Source organism: Cygnus olor, chromosome 2, assembly GCF_009769625.2.
Source record: "Cygnus olor isolate bCygOlo1 chromosome 2, bCygOlo1.pri.v2, whole genome shotgun sequence".
In the NCBI taxonomy this organism is placed as follows: Eukaryota; Metazoa; Chordata; class Aves; order Anseriformes; family Anatidae; genus Cygnus; species Cygnus olor.
Genome location: NC_049170.1, coordinates 157,228,005 through 157,250,824, shown reverse-complemented (window position 1 = coordinate 157,250,824; position 22,820 = coordinate 157,228,005). Strand labels below are relative to the sequence as shown.

Genomic DNA, 22,820 nt, shown 5'->3' with positions numbered 1-22,820 from the left:
GATTTGCTGGAGGCAAGCCAGAGACAAACATTTTTCGAGGCGAGCATGTGGGATGGCTTCCTGAAAGTGAACTCATTCAAAAAGGCGTGATTTGGAAGCAAGAAGTTAGACTCAAAAGCTGATGCTGATATTTCGAACTGGGTTAATCCCACATGAACGTGGCTTGCTATGGATTCCTGAGCTCCTTTTGAGTATCCTCTGTCCTGTTGCTCTGTGATAAAATGTAGGGGCACAATACACCACTTTCAAAAGTTGAAAAAATGCCTCTTTTTATGCCCATCTGAATGATGTCAAATGTGCAGAAAATTTCTTGGCTTGGTCTTCTCCCCCAGATACCAAGCTGGTGGCTGGCCGTGAACTACATACAAGTGAAGGCCAACAAGGCAACCCACAGCCCGACTTTTTTTTTTTTCATAGCACAACTTTGTGGTACCCATTTCCCCTTTAAAAAATTAATTTCTTTTCTCTGTTACTTTAAAAATTGCTGTGTATTCCCCGAAACTATTTTCAGGTATATGTTCTGATTTTCTTAATGGTTCCCCCCTTTGGGTCAGCCTTATATTTTTACATAATTTAAGCTAAAAGGTATGTATATGTTTATATATCTCTAAAATGCTAACACAAAACTGAAAGAGGAATTTGGGAAATATGTTCAATGGGCTGGGGGGCGGGGGGAATGGCATTTGTAGGCTCAGAAAGTGAAGCGTCCTTAACATGAATGGGATCAGTGGGATGGATTTGGAAATGGGACAAGAAAAAGATGCTCGGTGGTCTTCCATGCTTCCCCAGCTGTCGTATCTCTCCTGCAGATAAAATGTTGAACATTATCCTGCAGGTGAAACGCGGGAGAGGCATCGTGCAGGCAGCTGGGCAGCAGTTCCCCCTGTGAACTGCTGGAAGTGCCATCTGCTGAAGTCAGTGGAGGTTTTGTTGAGCTCTGTTTGTTTTAGTCAAGCGGCTGGGTCAAGGACCGGGGTTTATCATCAAAGGGATGCACCCACAGCACCGGCTGCTGGGAATTGTCCTCGTCCTTGGGGCTGTGGCCACAGCCTGGGGGGATTGCCGGGGTGTGCTGTAGGTGAGGAGTTAGTGACACTGTGCCACTGCCTATGGCCCTGGTGCCTGTCCCCTCTGCGTCTCCGTACCAGCAACGGTGCTCACATCTGTGGTTGTGGCAGCGAAATGGGTGAGTTCAAAGTTCTCTGCATCCACCAAAATCTCTTGTTCCTACCCCAGTACAAGACTCGTATGCTGGGAGCAGATTTTGGGTAGCACCCCTCTGCCTTGGAGCAAGAGGAAGGCTGCGTGGTGCACCTACATGCAGCTCGCTGCGGTCCTTTTAGCTGGCAGGGGCTGTGGGTCCAGCTTAGCAGGAGAAACCTGCATCGCCAAAGCCCCTGAGCAGCCCTGTGACCACATCCCATTAACCCAGCACCCGCCTTTCTGCAGGGAAGCCTCGTGGCAAGGTCCCCGAAGTCTTTTAGGTATCACTGCCAGGCAGAGCAGACGCAGCCCGTGGGTAAAGCTCGGGGGAACTCCTTTTGCTGTGTTTCTAGTAAATGCCTGCCCAGGGCAGGGTAATGACTGCAGAGAGGATGTGCTCCATCCAGCTGATGGATGCCGTTTACGGTAGATCTGGAAATGGGGCGGGGGGGGTGGGGGGGGGGATTGTTCTCTTCAAGAGGCTGATAAAATGCTGGGGAAATTCCTGCCTGGAAAGACGCAGCAGTTTCGTGCTGTGCTGGTGCCTTCAATTACAGCGCTCATTTAGCAACCCTTGGCCGCCCATCCCAACCCCGTGCTGCCCACGGTGCCAGGACAGCTGCAGATGGGCTGGGAACGGAGCCAGCTGAAAATCCACTTTTTTTTTTCTTTTTTTTTTTTTAATTCCACCCCCCGAGGCGGGATCCGCTCCTGGTGCAATCGCCCGGGAGGGAGCTGCCAGCGAGAGCCCCTAAGAAAATGCTGGAGTCTGCGGGGATGGAGGAAAACCCCAATGCTGGAGGAAAAATATTCAGACTCTTGCATGGAATCTGGCATAGATGAGGCAAGCTTTCACGTGTTTAAAAGCTGGCTGTTGTGGTTTCACCAGTCCTTGTCTTTTCCCCCTGTCCTTGTTGGCATCCAGCGTGCTATAATCACGATTTACCAGCAGGGAAGAGAAAATACCCCACGGGAAGGATGTTGCAGCACATTCACCCCTTGCTCTGGTGCAGGATTAGGGATGCTAAACCGTACCCGGGAACCCAGGAGCCACCTTCTCGTCTCCACAGCCGCGTGGGTCAGGAGCAGGGAGGTCGAGCCCAGCAGAGTGCTTGTTAGAAGGAGGTGAAATTACTGGGATGAGCTGCCCCACCCATCCAGGACGCTTGCTTGGCTGTTTTCTTCAATTAGGTATGCTCCTTTTGCTTTTCCGTGCAGAAAAAAAAGGCCGTTTCAACCTAAAAAAAAGACACAATTTGAGGATCCTGCCTCATTTGGTGCTTGGTTTCACCAGGAACTTCTCGATGCTCAGGGCTGCCCATCCCCTGGCCGGTTTTGCTGTTAGCTCTCGTGTGCGGGGCCAAAGCTGCGGGACAGATTTGCAAAGTAGCGAGGCGTCCTTTGCGCTGGCTGCTGCAAGCGCTCTGTGCACAGCTCCTGTAGGGCGCTGTAATGCGGTTTTTCTGCTGAGATAGTTAAAATTCTATGGGTTTCAGCCAGGTGTATTAATAGGTATGCCCTCCTTTAGCTGCCTCTCCGTACCGCTGATTTTGTAAGGGAGGAACTGATCCAGCACTAAGCATTGGGTACTTCTGCGTGGTCTCCGCAGATTTTCCCTGATGTTATATTTTCTGTTTGCTGTAGCCGGGCTCTTTAGGAAGCAGCAGGAAAAAGAGATGGAGAGAAATCCTCCCCGGAGAGCACCCATTATGGGGTGGGTTGGGAACAGCTGCGTGTCCCCCAGCCTGAATCCATCTCGTGTGTCCCTGTGCCCCAATCTCAAGCCAAATATTTAACCTGCTCCTGGAGACCTCTGTTTCCCTAAGCAGAAAGGGGTGATGGGGGTGCCCAGCCAGCAGCAGGTTTTCTGCCAAAATGCATCGAGGTGAGCCTGAAAATAAATATTTAATATCTTCGGCAGCTGGCTGCTGGCTTCATCATCAGAACTGATGAATTGAGGCTTGCAGCTTTATTTATCCAAGCCAGGGAAGCACGATTGCTTTTGGCCTGCTTAGAGCCTGCTCCAGCGCAGCAAGGGTGGTCAGGAAATGCCACCCACGCCAGGGTGTCGAGATGTCCCTGAAACCACGGGGAGCAGAGCAGCTTGCGTGTCTCCAGGCCATCAAAACCTCCCCCTGGGGCCTGGGAGGACGTGCAGAGCGCAGATGAAACGCCGCGTCCTGTCTGTCCTGTCCCTGCCGGCTCCGGCCCTAGGAGCTGGGGAAGATTTCCTGCTGAGCAGGGCGGGGAGGCTTTCGCATCTCAGCCTTGATTTAATTTTCAGGTGATAAAAAAGCGTTGCGTCCCTTCCCCGGCACAGCTCAGCAGCCAGCACGTTCAAACACTTCCCGTTCTGCAGGGAATTTGCATTTCCCTAAAGGCAGCACCGGTTTTATGCAAATAGCCCCGATGAAAGAAAGTCGAAGCCAAAGCGTGCTCGTGAGTAAGCAATTCTTGGGGATTTTTTGTCGAGAAATCAGGTGCTCTCCTGCAAGCCTCTCGGCATTTCAGGGAGCAGCAGCATGCGCTGCCAGCCAGGGGCTCCTCCAAGCCTGAAAAGCTTTGGGTGAGGAGTGCTCCACCTCGACGTTGTCCCAGGAACACGGAACAAGGTGCTTTGGGGGTAGCAATGTCTTGCTGCTGGGTTTGCTCCTTGCTGCACCATTCCCACGGGACGTGGCATCCCGAGTTGTTGCGGGGTTCACATGCAACAGTATCTGCTTTGTTACCGTAAGCAAAGGGTTTCCTGACTAAAGCTTTAATCTCCTCTTTTCTTCCCTTCTTGCCATCCCTGGAAGACGTCAGCCTTCTGCAGTGCCCTCCAAAATCACCTGGGCACGGTGCACTGCAGCCAGCTGTGCAGTGCTGCACAACATCCCCCTTGCTTTCTCTACCAAGCCGGGAAGATGAGTGAGCAGCAGCATCCCGCAGCATTTCTGGCCTCTCCCATTCAGAGCGGGCTTTTTGCTCACGCAGACGGTTGTGATTTCTCTTTCTGAGATGCCAGGTTGTTTGCTGGCTTTTATAAAGCCACCGATGAAGTCGGATGCTGCTCCTGGAGGCTTTCCACGCTGGGTGACCCGTGGCTGGTTGCTGATCTGAATTCTGTGATTCTGGGATCTGGGAGATTGGTTGCCGCAGAAATCAGTGCTTAAAGTCCCCCGGTGTTTGCAGTGGCTATGCAAAACATCTCCTTCCCGGAGCACCATCTACTTGCTGGCTCAGGCTACTTCTTCCAAAGCAATGCTTGGTCCTGCCTCCTCCTCCTCCTCCCAGTCTGGCCCCCCATCTACCTGACTGACGGGATGTCAGGGGAGGCTGTGACTTCAAGCATTTCGTTCCCTTTGATCTTTTATTTAAGAGAAAACCACCTTTATTTGCTCAGCCAGCTCCGGCGGGTGGGGGGCGCGGGCACAGCGTCTCTCGGCGCTGGACTTTTGCGCAAGAGCAGCAGCGGGTCAGACCAAAGCCCTGCGAGGTTTTGTCCCCGTCCACCAGAAACCGGCGGCTCGGAGGCGTTCGCAAACCCACTTTTGCCAACCCACGTGCTCTGGGTGGTGGAGGAGACCTAAGAGTGGGAGCAAGGACCCGTGAAATCCCTCTCAGCCTGCTGCCATTAACTCGGAGGAGCTGCCTTTCTTCGGGGCTCGGCTTCTCTGATCGATGCTGGCTCGCTGCCACCAGAGATCTTTCCATAGGGCTTATCACAAAGCAGCCCGAACATGTTTCCTCCTATCCCACGTTTTGCCATCCCCGGCACGTTGCGGGACAGCGTGTGCTTGCAACACCACCCGCGGGTCGAAATCCGCCCCGTTGGGCAGGTTGAGTCCCCTGGAGCCCCCTTCTTCGTCAACAAGCGTCCGGCGGTCGGCGATGGGGTTGTGCAAGACACGCCGGTGACGCAGAGAGGGCTGCCTCTGCCCTTTGGTCAGGGCTTGCAGAGGTGGCAGGAGCAAGAGGTGTGGGTGCCCTCCGACACCTACGCACCAGGACCCCACCACCGAGCGGGGCCGCGCAAATCGGAGAGCGAAGTCGGGGTCCCGTTGGAGACGGGGGCTCAACCAGCGATTTGGGGGCGGACGGGGGAAAAAATGCAGAAAATAATGCTATTTTTTTTTCCCCAGAAACAGCTTTCCTGGCACAAGTTTGAGCCAGGCTTTGATGGGAAGGTCTCAAGAGCCCTTCCTGTCCTTCCCATCCCCACGAGCTGCTGCCAGCGCTCCCGGCGCTTCCCATTTGCCCTTCAGGCACTTTCCACGAATATTAGATTTGCTCAAAACCACAAGAGCAGAGGGGCAGACGTTCGGCCACGATGGATATTCGGGGTGGTAGGGGCACGTGGTGGTGGTGGCCAAGGGGCACTGCCAGTGCCAGGGTCGGTTGTTCCTTGGGGCGAGGATGATCCTTCGGGTTTTGTCTTTCGGTGGATGCTCTCAAGCAAGCCTGGAAATGTCCCAACAGAGGAAGAATCCTCTTCTTTTTCCTCCAATTTCTCTCGCCAAAAGAAATCCCTGAGGGATGTGAGCGGACACAGCCCCCAGTATTTGGAGTTCCCTGTGCATCGGGTGCCGGAGCATAGGGACTGGCAATCCCCAAACAGCCAAACCCTCCCCAAAAACCCTCTCTGCATATCTGGGAGGCAGCCAGCTTCCAGCGTGCAATTACCATTCCCTGCAGAGTTGGCCTCGCCCCCCCCTACTTCTTCTTTTTTTTTTTTTTTGATTTTTTTCCTCCTTTCCCTTCACATCCAAGCCAGGAAAAGCCTCTGACGTCGGCGCCGCAAGCCGGTGGGGGAAGGCGGTGGAGGGGATATCCCGGATCATAAAACCAGGATCACATCGCCCGTGAGTTACCCATGGGGAGGGGGACGGATCGTTTTCCCCCAAATGCTGAATTTTTGGTGCCTTTTTTTGCATTTTTCTTGAGCGTCTCCCACTGGCTGAACCTCTTAGAGTGCAGGCGGGAGTTGGGCTAAAAAAAAGCCATCTCTGCACACCCCGTATTTAGGTTGCTCAGGGAGGGTTGTAGGGGGGGGGTGAAACCCGAAACAGCAGCTGAAGGGCTGCTAAAGGGATGTCTGCAGCATCTCGTGTTACCTCCGGGGCTGTAGGTGCCTCTTCAAAGAATAAAAGTGCAAATAAAAGATAAAAAGGAGTCGATTGTGTTACCCCGGCCTCGGGTGCGTTCCCTGCTTGCACAACGCTGGGAGGACCGTGCTGTTATCTGTCTGTCTGTCTGTCTGCCGAGCTACCTGATCTTCCCCAGTCCTCCCTCTTCTCCCTGCCTCCCAAGTGCCTCCTGCTTGCGAATCTCCGCTCTGACGTCGTGCCAGCATCCCGGCCTCTTTCCTAAATACCACCAAAAACTCCTTCAGCCCAACCGAGGCTACAAGATAAGGGGCCACACGGTTCTTTTCTGCAAATTTAGGTGGGAGCTGGTGTCTTACCATGTGCTAAAAGGGAGTGGAGGGAGATGCAGGAACTCCTCATCCTCTTTTTGCAGCTCAACACCTGGAGCAGGACGTGCTGGTGGCCGCCTGCAGCTCTGCCCCCAGCCGCCGGGCTCCTGCGGGGTTTCTTGTTTTTGTCTCTCTCCTCCCGGACCTTTCCTGTCGAGTTCCCGTTTCCTTCCGCGCGGATGCGGCTGGAGGAAATCTCAGCGCGGTCGCTTTCCTCCAGCCGGCCCCTGCGATGGCCCCGCGTCTTCTCCAGGTCCTGGGGCACGGTGGTGGTGTCGGCAACCCCAAGATAAGGGGTGGATTTGTGCAAAACCGCTACGTGGGAATGACTGGGACCGCTCAGAAACTTGCGTTCACTTTTGGGGGTGTCGGGATGGAGATGCTCTCAGTGGAGCCGCGGTTGGGAGCAGAAGGACTCGGTCATAAGTGGAAGAAGAGGTTGGTGGTATCCTGCTACATGGGCTGAAACCCGCCGAGCAGATGTAACGGAGACGGGTGTTTTGCTCGTCTTTTTCTGAAGGTGAACGTTGAACATGAGATGAGTGCGCTGGGGGATGGCTATATTTATCTACGGGTAAGATGCGCATCGTCTGGGTGAGTAAGGCCCTTTGTTCCAAGTGAAAAACCCACGTGGAGCAACGATTTGGCTCTGCAGAGCTTCCTTTTCCTTTGCTTAGGGAGTTGCTGTGTTTAGGAAAACCTGACTTTAGCAGCTGCATCCCGCTAACCCCCGTCACACCAAACACCGGCTGTTCCTGCAGCCTGCCTTCTGCTCGTCGACCAAGCCCTTTCATTAGCTGCATCGAGGAAGACCTGCCCCTTATTTTGCGTCAAGGTACGGGGAGGACAAGCAGCCCCATCCCTGCCATTGCAGGGTTCTTCCCCAGACGGCTGGGATGAGGCCGAGGTGTGCACCACGGAGCCACCAGGCTGCAAATAAATAATTAGGAAGGGAGCCTGGCGCTCCTTTCCACTCCAGGATGTATGCTTGGGGTGGTGGCTTGGTCCCTGTGTCCTTGAGCAGCATCCCCATCCACTTGGGTCATAACAACCCCAAGGCAGCTTGGGGAAGGGTGCCCAGGGAAGTGGTGGAGTTCCCATCCCTGGAGATGTTCAAGAGTTGTGTGGATGTGGCACTAAGGGACATGGTTTAGTGGTGGGACTCGGTGGGTTGGTGGCTGGACTTGATGATCTTGAAGGTCTTTTCCAACCTAGGTTGTTTTGTGATTGCTTCCTCACCATGCCAGAGTGTGTTTACCCTGTATCCTCACAGGACTCTTGTCTACAAAACCTCTTGTATGCTTGAATCTCTAGAAAGGGCATCCCCATGGTAAATAGGAGCTGGAGATTTCCAGCTCATGGCCTCGTTGGGTGACTTGCTCCACGTTTGTGCCATCCCCAAATCGGGGCTCTCTTTTGGGTCTGAGTTCTGCAGGTCACCCTTTTCTGGGTTTCTCAGACACAAAGGACAGCACCATCCTCTTCCCTGCACCCTGCTGTGCACCAGGATCCGTCCGTGGGCATCCCATCCCCGTGGGACCCCCAGCCTGGCAGCATGTCGTGGTAACACAGCAGCTCCAAAATGCACGTAGACAATTTTGGGGACGGGACTTTGTCCATCCAAGCAAGATGAAGTCCGTTAATGCACGCAGAGATGAAGTTTTCAGCACACATTGGGGCAAAACAAAACTCTGCTGTCTTGTCAGCCAAGCTGAGCTGCGAGGTGAGGACATCTGGGACCACGTGGCGAGTCCCCAGTGCTCGCCCCTTCCTTCATTGGGCTTCACCCCGATGAGCTTGAGCCTGGAGGACCAGCACCGTGCCACCGCGCATCCTCATCCAGGGCTGATTTACTGCTTGTGCTTCCTCCTGCTCCCCTGGAGCTCTCGAGTCTGAAGGGTATTTATTCTCTTGGCAGGTTATTAATATGAGCTGAAATCCCCTTGTCCGCATTGTTCTGCCGTACTTAATATGGTAATCAACGCCGCAGCCTGTATGGCCAGGGATGATTTGTGATTGAAAATCCATTAGGAATTTATGGGCTTTGGGCTGAATTGCTGGGACGTGCAGTTGCCAAAATATTTGAAATGCTTCCCCTGGAAATGAGACCTTGTGGGAAACGAGTGCTCGCTTTTCTCAAACACAATCAGTTCCCAGTGAGTCTCCGTTGCTGGCAGCAAGTACACCCAAGGCAGTAAAAAAACCCTATAATATGCAGGGCACCTATGGAGCACGAAGCGAAGACCAGACTATGGCTCCCGACGTGCAGTGCAGAGTTGCAGTCAATCCCTTCCAACCACAACCAGTCTGTGAAGCTGGATATAAAAAAAAAAAAAAAAAATGCTGAGAGGCTGCTCGAATCAGACCCCAAATGCAGCTCCCACCTCACTCCCATCCTTCAGCCGAACTTGCAGCTCTTACCAGCCGCCAAAATGGGATTTTCTCAGTGAGGGCTGCAAAATCCCCCCTGGGACATCCCACTCACCCCCACAGCCCCAGTACGAAGCCCATTTTTAACGAAGCTTTGCAGGAAGCAGCAGCTGCCCTGCACCCATCACTGCAGCCGGTATCACCCCATAATCCAGGCTGGCTTTGAGTTTTGCAGAGCATCCCCGCAGGACAGGTGATTATTTTTCTTCATCAAAAAAACACCAGTGTGGCGTGGATGCCACCGCTCCCATCCTCGCGTCCTTCCTGCTTCATCCCTCACCCAGAAAAACTGGGTTCGGTGGGACCAGGGTCTGCAGAGGGGATCTGTGCCGAAATCCCCTTCAATTTTGGTGCCTGGCCCCCTTTAAACTCCTTTCCATAAACCCGTCCTCGCGGGTCCAGGCTCTGTGCTGCACGCCAGGGCAGTGCCAGGTCTGGCACGTGCTGCAAATAATTAACAATTAGGGCACCGGCAGCGGGAAAATCCGTGATTTGCACAGCCAACTCGGGCACGTTTCAGTCGGAAGGCTTCCCCTTGCCACATCACCTGCTTCATGGCTTTTTTTTTTTTTTTCCCATTTATTTTTTTTTCCATTCAAACCGCTTGGAAAACAAGCGGGTGGGATGCCTGGAAATGATGCCTGGGTGCCGAGGAGCCCGGCGGCGATGCTGGTGCTCAGCCACCTCCGGGACCCGCTTTGTCTCTTTGCCTCGGAGCCTTTTTGGGGTGAAACGATGCAGGGGAAACTTTCCGGGAGATGAGAGGAGAGGCGAGGGGGCGCGTGCTCGCCCAGCTCCGGTTACTTATGTGCTTATGTTCTATTTTGAGGCTCCGGCCACGCGGCGCTAAGCAGCCGCTGACCCAGGGACGGGACGGGCTTCAAAACAAGAGTCCGGTGGGTGACGATCTGGGGAAAAAACAGGTTTCTCTCAGCCCAGCACGGGGCTTGCAGCGTCCTCATCTTCCTCCAGGTCCGTCCTCTCTTGGCTGTTTGCGTGGTGGTCGTCGTGTTGGGTTTTGCTCCCCCTGGTTTAACCTCAGGGAGAGGAGGCTGGGTGGCCAGGGCGACATTTAATGCTGAATTTTGCTGATCGTGCCCACCTGTGGGTGCTCTTGCACCCTGAGGAAGGGTGCTGTGGCTAGGAAGGACCTGGCTCCTGGCCAAACCCCGTGGCTTTCTCCTTCCCATCACCATCACGAAGGCAAAGAGGTGTCCCCGTGCTGCCCCCGGGGTACTCCGTGGGTAGCCGTGTGCCGGCAGCGGGGCGAGCGAAGGAGCATCCAACCCCAGCAGCAGCAAAACCACCCGCCTACCACCCCCTCCTCCGCCAACCCCCCCCAAAAAAAAGCTCATTTGCAGGCAGCTTAGTCGGCCTAAGAGCATTAGGGATGCATTCGGTTGGCATTAGCCGCTCGAGTCGCGCCGGGAGCGTGTGGCTGCTTAGGGGCAGGCTGGGCGCGTTGTGCACGGTGCCGAGGTTGCCAGGACGCTCGGGTAAGGTCCGGAGGGACGGGATGGGTGAGAAATCGGGGTGCTGCCCCGACACGCCGCCCCCACGGGGGTGCTGCCAGGGCGGTTACGAAAACGCCGCCGAGTTGCGTAAAAAGGCGGGCGGCTGAGGAGGGGTTGGGGCGAGCACGTGCCGGCCGGCACAGCCCGCACCCACGGGGCAGGAACGCCAGGAGTCCCTCGCCCTTCACCACCTCGGAGCCTCCTCATCCTCCTCCCTGCACCCCTGACCCCGACCGTCGGAGCAGGCTGAGGCTGGGGATGCTCAATGGGGACGCAGGTTCTGGCGCAAGCCATTAGGGCTGTGAGCTCCATCCACTTGATGCAAATAGGGTTTTAGCTCCACATCCCCATCCCATCCACCCTGAATCTTTTGGAGACACGGAGAGCGGTGCCGGGGGTTCCTTTGGTTTGACTCACGGGGCTGCCCTGACCTCTGCGTTTTACTTTCCCTCCCCTTAACAGCCTCGCTCTCCGCCGGGATTTATGGAGGTGCCGAGAAGCAGCTTTGAGCACTGCAGCCCCCGGCCGCCTCGCCTCGCCCGGCGTCCCGACCTTCGGATTTAACCATTCAAGGCTCCCGTGCATGGATTGCCCGAACCAGGCACCGCTGCCGGCCGCCGCCGCCGCCGCCCCGTAGGCTCCCGGCCCCCCTTGCCGCCCCCAAGTACTCCACATACCCCGATGGGGTAACGTGACGGGGCCACCGCCGTGCCACCACCATCCCCATACGCAGAGGCCTTTCTAGAGCGCGGCACCGGAGGCGACAGCCGCTCGCCATTGCACACGCCGAGGACGCCGACACTACAGCAAAGGGATTTTTTTTTTTTTTGTAATTATTATTATTATTATTATCGTTAATATTATTACTACCGTTTGGCTTTCACCCCGGGGGGGGGCTTGCGGTGTGTCGAGGAAGCCGGCGCGCTCCCAGGAGCTGGGATTATTTGCACAACGTTTGTACATTGAGTTCTCGATCCTGTTTTTGGTGTTTTGTTTTTTTTTTGTTTTTTTTTTTTTTGTTTTGTTTGTTTGTTTTTTAAGCGCAGAGGGGTGTTGGGTTTTCTTTTCCCCTCCACGCCACGCTTTTCTTGGGTTTTTTCCCCCTGCCGCCATCAGCATCACCTCTGCGTCACCGTCCTCCCATCCCACCATGGCCCGGATGAACCGCCCTGCGCCGGTGGAGGTCTGCTACAAAAACATGAGGTTCCTCATCACCCACAACCCCACCAACGCCACACTCAGCACCTTCTTGGAGGTAAGAAGGATCGCGGTCCCGTTGCACTTTTTGGGGTTAAAGCTGCAGTCGGCTCATTGGGATGCAATGGGGATGGATCGTGGGGTAGCTCATCCATAGGACACCGGCACAATCCTATTGGTACCCCCCAGCCCCGATGGCATCCCGGATGAGGTCCTTGTCGTCACCAGCTTTTTAGGGCAGGATATTTTGGAGAACCCCAAGTACGGGGTTTGTCAGAGCTTCGCCAACCCCATTGCATCCCCGGGCAGCTCCAGCAAAATGTTACCTCGGGAGCTTTGCAGCGAGATGCGCAAATGCACGCCACCTCCCTGGCACCTCAATAAAGGATTTCCCACCCCAAATATCCCAGTGCCTCCGAGAGAGCAGGAAACTCCCCCATACCCAAAAAACACGTGAGCACCAGGGACGCGTGTGAACGCGAGGGAGAAACCCGGCACAGCCACCCCATACTGGTGGCAAAATTCCCCTTCCTTCCAGCCGCTGCGATTTTTGGCTGAGCGCACGGGGATTCGCCGCGGTTTGGCCGCCGCGTGCTGGGAAGGGATCAGCGGGATCATCCGAGCCCCCGGCCCGCCACGAGCAGGCACCGGGATGATCTCAGGCGGCGCCCAGCCGGGGCTGATACGCCGGCACGTAATCCAGGGGCAAGCCGTGCCACGGGTGCTAAGCCCGGCTGGAAGGAGCCCAAGTCCCGGCGTGCCCGCAGCGCGTTCGAGTAATTAACTCACGGGTTACAGCAGCAAAATGCCTTCGTCAGTCCCAAAGAAGCCCCGGGCAAGATGCTGAGTGCGTTCAGAGGGATGCGCCAAGCCCTCGTCCATCTCCACGCGCTTCTGCAAGGGGAGTTTAAACCTTGCTGAACACCAATAACACCTCTTTTGTTGCATTTGTCTCTTTTTTGGGGATTTTTCTTTGGGGCATCCGTTGCAGCTCTGCATCATGTCCCATGCTGTGGGTTTTGGTCTTGGTGCTGGGACCTCAGGCGCTATTTTAGTCCTGATCTTTTAGTCCTCCTATTTTGTGGTCCTGGTCTTTGTCTTGGGTGCTTACATGGGGAATGCAATGTGTTTCCAAATACCCTCTTGGCTTTAAAATTAAATGGCTCCATTGGCACTCGGGATAAAAAATCCAGCCCCATGCCCACGCGAGGGGTTTGGTGCCCTGGTGTTTAAAGTTTCCTTGGGATTTGTTTTAATGTTTCCTTCCCAGGCCAAGCAGACCATGGGAATTTCTGCTCGAGCATCCAGAGAAGTGGGCATGATGCAGTTTTAGGGGATTTGTGGGTCCGTGTGGTCATCACAGGGCTCGGCCACGTTGGGGATAACCAGGGTGCAACCCAGCGGGATTTTTCCAGCTCTGCCCATCGTAAGACCCCTCGTCTCCTTTCCTCCCCAGGATCTGAAGAAGTACGGTGCCACCACGGTTGTGCGAGTGTGCGAAGTGACCTACGACAAGACCCCCCTGGAGAAGGACGGCATCACCGTCATGGTAGGTGGGCGCTGGAGGGGCACCTCCATCCGTGTCCCCCACGTCCCACGGGTGCAAAAAGCAATGAGGCTCCACGGGGGGACACGCAGGAGCTCGGGGTCCCCCCGATCCCATAGGGTAGCACCAGACAGCGATGCTTTATACTCAGCATCTCTGCTTCGTGTCTGTGCACGAAGGGGGGCTTAAAAATGAACAAGCTCCTTGCTGGGAAAGCTGGAAGTATCTGGGCTGTGTTTGGGATGGATATAGGGGGTGGCGAGGGAGAGGTTTGTGGGTTTGGGGCCATTGCTGCCTTTCCAAGGGACCGCAGAAGCCTTTGGAGGTTTTGTTGTGTTGTCTGAGCTGCAGGCTCCCTGCCACGCAACTGAGGCTTCCCACTGAGCTCGAACGGGATTTCTGCAGCAAAGCTCCCCCCGCAGCCGGCACAGGGAGTGTTTGAACAAGTGGGGGGAAATTCTTTTCAAAGTAAATGAAAAATCACAGGCTTTCCTTGGTCGGCGGAGGGGAAAAGCTCCGAACAGGAGAAACTCAGCTTGCTTTGAAACCAGCCTGCAGCAATCCAGGCGTTTGCTTTACCGTGATGCCCAGGAGGAGAGAGATGAGAAGAATTTCCAAAGCTGAGCACCGAACCCCGTCCCCTGGGTCTGCTCAGCATCCCTCCTTCGGCAGAGATCGTGCTTGCCCCGGAGCTTGAAGGCAGGGTTCGAAGCCCAACTTGGGCCTCGGGCAGAGGCGGGCGAGCTCCCCGCTTGCCGGCGTCGGGCTGAAATTGGGCTGGTGCTTTAAAAAAAGAAAGCAGTGCCCACGCAGCCGAAACTGTGACTCATGCAGCCGAGCCCGCAGCTGCCTGCGCTGCCCGGCGCTGGGGCTTGGAAGCAGCCACGAGAGCCACCGAGCCCACGTGGAAGGTGCACGTCGTTCCCGTTACCCTCGGCGTTACCTTATCAAAGGGGGATCAGGAATCGGTTTTTTTTTGCTGTTTTTTTTTTTTTTTTTTTTTTTTTTTTCCTGGGGAATCAAGGGGAGCGAGCAGTGAGGAGAAGAAAGGCAAGGATGCTGAGCTGGCAGCTCCCAGGCTGTATCTCGCTGATAAATAATTGGAGGTGATGTCAGGCGGGATTGCCGTGCCGGGGATTTGGCACCGTCAGCGCCCGGTGAGCTGGGAGCCGCTTCCCAGCCTCGTGGGGCAGTGAGGAATGGGAGAAAAACGGCAAAGGAGCTTTTGGGGGGATGTGGGGCACCCCCATCCTGCCCTTCGCAGAGCAGGCATGTGGTTTTTGGTGGGCTCCAGCCTTTTTCCAGCTGAAACACGAGGGTTTTCTCCCTGTTGGGAAGGGTCTGGTATAAGGGACATCCTAAATATCAGTATAGATATACCCTAAATATAAGGGACATCCTAAATATCAATATAGATATACCCTAGATATAAAGGATATCCTAGATATCAGTATAGATATATTCTAGATATAAGGATATTCTAGATATCAGATATATCCTAGATATAAGGGATATCCTGGATATCAGTATAGATATACCCTAGATATAAGGGATATCCAAGATGTCAGTATATATATATCCTAGATATAAGACATCCTATATATAGATATATATCCTATATGTAAGCTATATGTATAGATAGATACAAATGCATCCTTTGTATAAGATACATTCTAGATGTAGGGAGATATGTATCCTATATATACCTATATCCTATATATACCTATATCTTATAGAGAGAGATACCTATTTCCTAGGTACAGAACCTCAGCCTGGAGGACTCCAGCCACAAATGGGGTAAAAGGCAGAATTTGATCTGTAAGACAGGAGAGACTGTGCCCTACATATGCATCCTATATGCGGGATATCGCTGTCTCTCTCTGTAAGATATGTCCTACATAGAATGGTATCTACATCCTAGATCTACGATATCCTATAGGACATGACAGATATATCTTACATAGAGAGATATCTATAGATATAGATTATATCTCTAGATATCATCAAGCCACGATGATTCTGGCCCCGTGCTTCCCACTGCTCAAATTTCTCTTCATCCCATCCAAGTGAAGCTCTCCTGCCCATCCCTGCCTCACAGCCCACTTTCCTCCTGCCAAGAAAAAACATTTTGGGATAGAAATGTCCCCATTTTGGGAGCGATGTGCAACCCCAAGTGGCTGCCAGTGCCCATAGGGAGAGACCATCCCTTTCCCAAAACTCTGCAGCATTCGAAGGCAAGGAGGAGGATGCTTTTTCCCCGCAGTAGCAGAGCCTGGGTGGGGGATGCTTAATGCAGCACCCATTTTACCTGCTACATCACCAAGGCCTGATGTGGAGTCTGTGCAGCTCGAGGACCCTTTCTGATGGCCAGGGACACGATGTGGCAGCGAGAGAGAGAGCAAAGCATGCCATTTGGCTCTTGCCCCCAGCAGCCTTTTGGAAAATCAATTATCCTTTTTTTTTTTTTTTCCTTAATAGCCTTTCTGTAAGGATGCTATTTAAATGGACCCGTTCGAAGGGTCTCCTTCTGGAAGGACAGAGCCCTTCAGCTTCTGCTAGAGCTGCGGAGGGGGTCCCCAAAGCAGCAGCCTCCCAGATGTCCCGAGCATCCTTCCCAGGCTGTGTATTTGCTTTTTCCTCGCCTTTCTACAGCAATCTGAATTTTGGAAGTGGGAGATGTTGGCTGTCTCCTGATCACCTTTGTTAAATTTCCTGCAAAGTGGCTTTGTCCTCCTGGCACTGGGTGTGCTGGTGAGGGGAAGGATGGGGCTTGCAGCTGCCCCCAGCTCGGCGCAGGCATCCGGATGGCAGCTGCCAAATGCAAATGTGTTTGAGTGAAACCCCAAATGAGCTAGGAGGAGGCAGGCAATGGGCTCTGGAGGCAGGCAGACGTGGGGACAGGACCACGCTGGAGGCCGTATAGGTGCTTCTGAAGGATGAGCCTCTTCCTAAATGGAAGACCCTGAGCCTAACACCATCCACCCACAAACCCTGAGCCAAAGCAGTGCTGCAAAACCCCAAACCCACTCCTATCCCCAGCTAGCTGCACCCTGAGCTCAATTCCCAGCACACAGCATCTCCCCAGGATAAAAGCAATCCCCTCTGGCTTTCCCCGCGGGGATCTGACGGTGGTTTTCTCTTCCCCCGTTCCCGCAGGACTGGCCGTTCGATGACGGAGCGCCTCCTCCCAGCAAGATCGTGGAAGACTGGCTCAACTTGCTCAAGACCAAGTTCTGCGAAGACCCCGGCTGCTGCGTGGCCGTGCACTGCGTGGCCGGCTTGGGGCGGTAAGTCAGAGCCCAGCACGAAAAACCTCCCCGCTTCCCCAGTCCTGTCCCCTTTTTAGCAGGGATTTTGCAGCAGCGGAGATGGTGGGAATAGGCAGTGATGTGCTGCTGCCTGAGCTCCTCCTTGCTCTTCTTGCCTCCTAATTTTGGGTACCAGGGGTACCGGGGATGCTCAGTGCTGTGCTGCGGGTGCCCAGCAGTGGTTTTGCTTTTGTAATCTTCTTGCAGTCCTTCCACTGAGACCAGGAGCCCCTGCTGCAGGTCGGGGCTGTGTTCTGCATGTACATTTGTATCTGCTTGTACAAAGATTGGCTTCTGAAATCCTTCCGCTCGTGAAAAGAGCAGCAAAAAGCTGCCAGCTCCATCCCGTGGGTTTGACCTCCAGGATCAGCCACTCTTTGGGGCAGCGCTTGCGGCTGTAAATTTTAATTTACAAATTAAAATCCGGTGCTGGCGACTGCCCACAAAACCACTGTTACAGCCCCGTGGTCCCCACGGTGCCACCACCCCAGGACAGGACATGAGCTCCTGGATTTGGGCTGTGTGGCAGGGAGGTGACCGTCCTGCCGTTGCCTTTCAGCGCTCCTGTCCTCGTCGCGCTGGCCTTGATCGAGAGCGGGATGAAGTACGAAGACGCCATCCAGTTCATCCGACAGTAAGTGTCCCAGCGAGCGGCGTTTCAGCACGTAAACCCCAGGCTGGTTGGGGTGGGAAGGGACGTCTGGGGCCATCTGGTCCAGCCCCTGCTCAAGCAGGGTGCCCAGGAACATGTCTTGGTGGCTTCTGAAGGTCTCCAAGGAGGGAGAAAGCAGCCCTGCTCCAAGGGAATAGAAAGATCTGGTGCAGCTCAGCTTTTTGGAGGTTTCTGTTACAGGAGGCTGTGCCAGCATGTTGTACCACAGCGCAGGATTTTAGGGTGACTCCAAACAAATCAGCCTCCGTGCCCTCGCAGAGCAGCCCAGGGCACTTGCAAAGAGCTTGCACTGATGGGACCTGGTGCCACTGCTGGGGTTTGTCCCCATCGACATCCCTGCAGGGTGCACCTCATCCTCCAAAATCCCAAATTATGGCTCCAGGCAGGGGATTTTTGCCCCACAGTGGGTGGGTTTGGAAGGGTCTCGCCCCTCGCCAACCCCTCTCTTCTCATCGCCCGCAGGAAGCGCAGAGGAGCCATCAACAGCAAGCAGCTGACGTACTTGGAAAAATACCGACCAAAGCAGAGACTCCGATTTAAGGACCCTCATAACCACAAGAACAAATGCTGCATCATGTAACCTCAACGACCTCTTGCCAAAACCCGTGCACACAAACACCCGGGCACTCGCACGCATCCCCCTCTCTCCTCCCAGCCCCGCGCACCCCACGCACTGCCCCGCTCGCGGACCCAGCTAATAGGGGTTGGGGTTTTGGGGGACATGGAGCACCCCCGATGTGTGCCGGCACCCGGAGCACGCTCACCTTGCCGAATCCCCCCCAAAAAAGGATGCTCGGTCCAGCCACAGCCCCGAGGAGGGAAGGCGGTGCTGCCCTTTGACTCTCGGCGCTACCAGGCAATGAGTTCCCGTGGTGCCGGTTCTTTGTCGCCTTCCTCCTCCTCTTCCTCCTCCCTTTCCCCTCTTGTTGCACTGAGAGCAAGTCCCGGCGTGAGGAGGGATGGATGGGCACGGGGGCACTTGGTTTTGGGGGGATGCAGGCCGGGCTGTGCCAGCCAAGGAGGGATGGGGAGCAGGAGGGCTGGGGCACCCCAAAAAAAAACCCTTTCCCACCTCTTCCCTAAAAATAAGGGCTGCAGCAGCAGGGATAAAGGTGGTGATGGCAGGGAGGGAAGAAGGGGGCTCGTAGCATGGTGCTGGCCCTATGGCCATGGGAAAGGCTGAGCGAAGTCCCCCCAGCACCATTCCCTTTCTCCTGCCCCCTTCTCCATCACCAACTCCCTGTGGGGCTTGCGGGGGGCTTGCTGCCCCTCCGGGTCCCGCAGGGCTGCAGCGAAGGCAGGGGCACCAGGAAATTCGGGGATCGTGGCAGGGCTTTGAGGCACCCAGCTTTTGGGGATGTAGGGTCAGCGCTGGGTCCCTCCAGGTGCGGGGTGCTCTTATTTATGGCTTCCAAACTCAAAGTAGAGGGTGGTGGTTTCTCTCTCCCCATGTCCCCCCAGCTGAGCTCACAGCGATGCTGCAGCACCGAGCGTGTGCTCAGCATCTTTCCCATTGCATCCCCAAGCCACGGAGCAAACCCAAATTCTGCACGTGATGCCCTGGGAACATAAAGTGTATCTCGGGGCACATCCACATCCTCCAGCACTGAGTTTGCTGGCCGAAGTGCCAGGCTGCAGTTTTCCTGGTGGATTTGGAGTGCCCCTGGCAAGAGCGCGTCACCAGATTTTGCACCTGCCTTTCCCCCCTCCTCCTCCGTGGCATCTGCACCATGTGCGCTTGGCACCCCAAAAAACCTTGGTGCGTGCCATGGGGTGTGTGCAGAGCTGCCCCCGAGCCGGGACGTGAAACATCTCTCAACTTTCTGCCTTTGAACGCTTGCAGCAGCGGGAGCGGTGGGCACATAGGGGGCACGGGGGTAGTTTTTTTTCTTTTGATGAGGGTAAGAAGAGATTTGCTAATTAAAGGAAAAAAAAAAAAAGTTTGTCTTCCGCACGTCCTCTGGCCTTTCTTTCTCCCATCGCTGCCCTGCAGAGCCCAGGAGGTGACCCACAGCCCCCCAGGCTCATCCTCAGCGCTGTCACCAGGGCGTACATGTGGCCCCAAGGGATGCTCCAGGGCTTCTGTGGGCTTGCAGTTGCCCACCCCTCAGCTGCAGAGAGCCAAAGATGTTGGGGCGAGGTGGGCTGGTCATCCAGCATCTCGTGGTTTTGGTCTACCCAACTGGAGATGCCTTCAGCGCCCTGCGTTGGGCATCTCCAAAGGTTTGTTGGGCATCTCCAGAGGTTTGTGGGCCTTCTGAAATGCAGACAATCCGGAAATAATTGCTTCAGAGGGTTAGTCTCTTGGGATAAGCAGCGATGAAGGCTGGTTAGACACCTCAGGTACCTGCAGAGGGATAGGGGATGGCTTTGTGCCACCAGACGTGGAGATGACCAAGGATGACCTTGGAGCGCTTGCCAGCACCGCTCCTGCTCTCCTGCTGAGAGCCAGCCCCAACCCATGGCACGTAGCTCCCCTCCTGGGGACATTCGTGGGGCCAAGCAAAGTGGTCCCTTGGGGTGGGACAGAACATGGGGTGGGACAGCCCACAATCCCTTGGGTTTCTCTACCCCTTTCCAGGCTGTCGGTGCCCAGATCTCACGGGGAAGGCGGTGGTGGTTGAAGGGTGATAAAGCAGGCTGATAAAAGGGCCTGATCCCTCTCAGTAGGTCACCATCCCATTCCTGCTGATTTTCCCGATCACGTCCTGCTGCTAAAATAGGTGCCGCTTCGTCCCTGAAGGTGTTAGGAGGGGGCTCGGCACTGCAACCAGGGTGGCCCCAATCCCCCTTGGACCTGTGGAAGGTTTAGGATAAGACTGGGAACCACCACTGAGGGCACAGAGGTGTTTCTGCCCTGGCAAAGGGAGGAGAAATGTTCTCACCCATGCTCACAGGAGCACTGCACACCAGATTGCCTGGGGCAAGATTTCGGGGGCAACGCAGGGGGACAGGCTTGGCGGCGCTTCTTCGCTTCAGGTAGCATCCACCCAACACCTTAAAAATAGGGAGATTTTAGTGTTAAGAGCAGTCCTTGACCTGGAAAAATCTACGTGGCTAAATCCTGAGCACCCCTGGCTGGCAGAGCAACGCCTTGATGTCCTCCAGTTTTGTGAGTCACTGCGAAAGAAACCATGCTGCTTTAATTGCCCTACTTTTTTCTTCTTTTTTCCCTTTTTTGTCCTTTTCTTTTTTTTTTCTTTTTGAATGGATGTGTTTGCCCATCCCAGAACTTGCTGTCACCTCCCACATGCTGCTCCGTGGACAGGACACCCAGGAGCTGCCACCCTTGCATGGAGGGTTTGAAACCTCTCCGAGGTTTCTCCATGTTGGACTGCCAAACGTTTGGAACGTCTTTTTTTTTTTTTTTTTTTTTTTTTTTTTTAGGAATTGGGCTCCTACCTCTGAGGTACCAGCTCCTCAGAGCCAGCACAGAGCCAGTTACAGAAACAACAGGCTATGGGAATGGAAGGGTCTTCCAATTGGGTTTTGGGTAAGAAATCTCAAAGAATCCAGTTCTTTCCATGTCTCAGGACAGTAACAGGGAAAGTTGGAGCTCAGTAGACTTGCAGTGCCTGAGCAAGTCCTGAGTGACCAGGCGCTCATAGCTTGGGCTGATTTTGGGGTCCCTCTTTACGGTAATCTAATCCCTGTTTCACCTCAGATGCTGAGACATGTTGAAAGGAGAGATGTAGAAAATCTGACACGTTTACCAGTTCTGTTGCTGCTTCAGTTGTCTCCCCCGGGTCTTGCAGAAGTCATAGGGAATGCACACCCTGTGGCTTTGGCTGCAAGCAAACCACGTTAGCCTGCCCTTATCTGCAGAGGCAAAGGTACAAATTGGGTTTTAGCCTTCTGCACCCCTATCCCCCTTCCATGGAAACCCCCCATCTGTCCAGCATCCGCAGGGACTCATCTCCAAACCACCCGCAAGGTCTCCAGAGACCCAAGTGATGGCAAAACCATCAAGCTAAGAGCTCGTAGGCTTTGCCCAGGAGTAAATCATGGCTGAACGTCATACAGGGGATAAATCTGAGCAGGAATTCATGGTTGGAAGGAGGACAACGTGGCCATTAAAAATGGGCAGATCTTTGTTTAGGGAAGGTCTGGTGGCAGTCTTTGTATTTCTAAATTCATATTCTGAGTCTTGCAGCTTGGGCTGAGAGCATCGGATGAGGTTATGAGTAACAGATTCTCCAAGGATGCAAAGGGTCTTGCTCTATCTACAACAGAACGAGTCAATTTATTTTATTTTATTTCTCTTGGGTTTGTTTGTTGTTTTTTTTTATTGGTCCCAGTGGGGAAGCACCCGGGGAGATTCGTGACTTCCATGCAGTTTCCAGGGGCTTCTATCTCATTTCCTTCCAGCGGGCAGGGTAGGTGCAGTTCAGTGGGTGGCTTTGGATGGGATGCTGGCTGGTGGGAGAAAAATGGGGCCAATTTCTTTACACAGTGGGGGTCACGGGCCCGTTATGATCCCGCTCACAGGCCCCAGTAGACATTCCTGGGGAGGGGGGCATTTTGCCGCACTCGGCTTCCCTTTAGACGACAATCTCCAAATAAACCCGCGACTTCCCCACTGTTTCTTTCTGTGTAACAAAGGACTGCATATTTTCCTTTTTAACTCCGTGGGCAATCGTAGTAGTATGTAGATTAAGCCCAGATGGGTTTTTTTTATTTTTTTTTTCAGTCTGAGCCATAGCTAAGTTATTATACCCAATGCTTTTTGTATCAGATGGCGTCACTTTAAATATGCAGATGAGGTATAGGATCTCAACACTTTATAACCTTTTTAAAAAAGAAACTTGTCTGTTTACTTATGTCTTCTGTAAAAAGGAAAAAAAAATGTATGCCTTTTAGTTATCACTTTTTTTTTTTTTTTTTTGAGTTTTATGAAATTACAGTGGTTTCACTCCAGCAGCGGCGAAATAAAAAGCGTTTCACTGTTTTGTACATCCCTGTGTGCTGCAGTACTGCTGGGGTCGGTGGAGGGATGCACAAGGAGGGTGTATTGGGGTCCTTGGCTGGCATCTTCAACCCTCTCTTGTCCCCCTCAAATGTGTCCCAGCTACATTCCCTGGGATATTTGTACCTGTCTCATCCCCCTCCCCTTTTCTCAGGGCTCCCAGGACGGATAACGGAGGTGGCTGGGAAAGGGTAGGACCTACTGTGACCTACTGAGACCCCGGAGCACATGCTCGATTAATTACATGCTTGATTAATTACATGCTCGATTGCCAAAGCATGTCATGGTTTGTAGGTATCCGCCTCGTCTTCAAATAATTGGCATAAGGAAAGCCCACACACATGCCCTGATCCAGTGCCTAGCATGTCTCAGCTGATGGAGTTGGACAAATGCTGTTGCTACTGATGCTTAAAGGTCCAGAGATGCCTTATCCCATATAGAAAGATCTGGCTTCACGGCAAGGCTGTAGGGTAGCAAAGCTGACCACCTGATGGTGCTGGTTGAGACCCCAAAGGACCATAGCTA

The 22,820-nt window shown here is 54.1% G+C and overlaps 1 protein-coding gene across 3 annotated transcripts in view; it reads left to right on the top strand.

Annotated features, from left to right (window-relative positions):
* The window catches only part of PTP4A3 (protein tyrosine phosphatase 4A3), a 40,299-nt gene extending 18,017 nt beyond the window's left edge, over positions 1–22,282 (top strand). For 2 of the 3 annotated variants that reach the window (XM_040547393.1, XM_040547394.1), the window contains exons 2-6: positions 11,068–11,860; positions 13,259–13,351; positions 16,505–16,635; positions 17,216–17,290; positions 17,792–22,282. In XM_040547393.1, the coding sequence (XP_040403327.1) occupies positions 11,756–11,860; positions 13,259–13,351; positions 16,505–16,635; positions 17,216–17,290; positions 17,792–17,909 (522 nt within the window). In that variant the 5' untranslated portion in view covers positions 11,068–11,755 and the 3' untranslated portion in view covers positions 17,910–22,282. Of the gene's footprint in view, positions 1–2,401; positions 6,048–11,067; positions 11,861–13,258; positions 13,352–16,504; positions 16,636–17,215; positions 17,291–17,791 lie in introns of those variants that run through there. The other variant, XR_005816861.1, reaches the window with a different exon arrangement.
* The last annotated feature ends 538 nt before the right edge of the window (positions 22,283–22,820 follow it).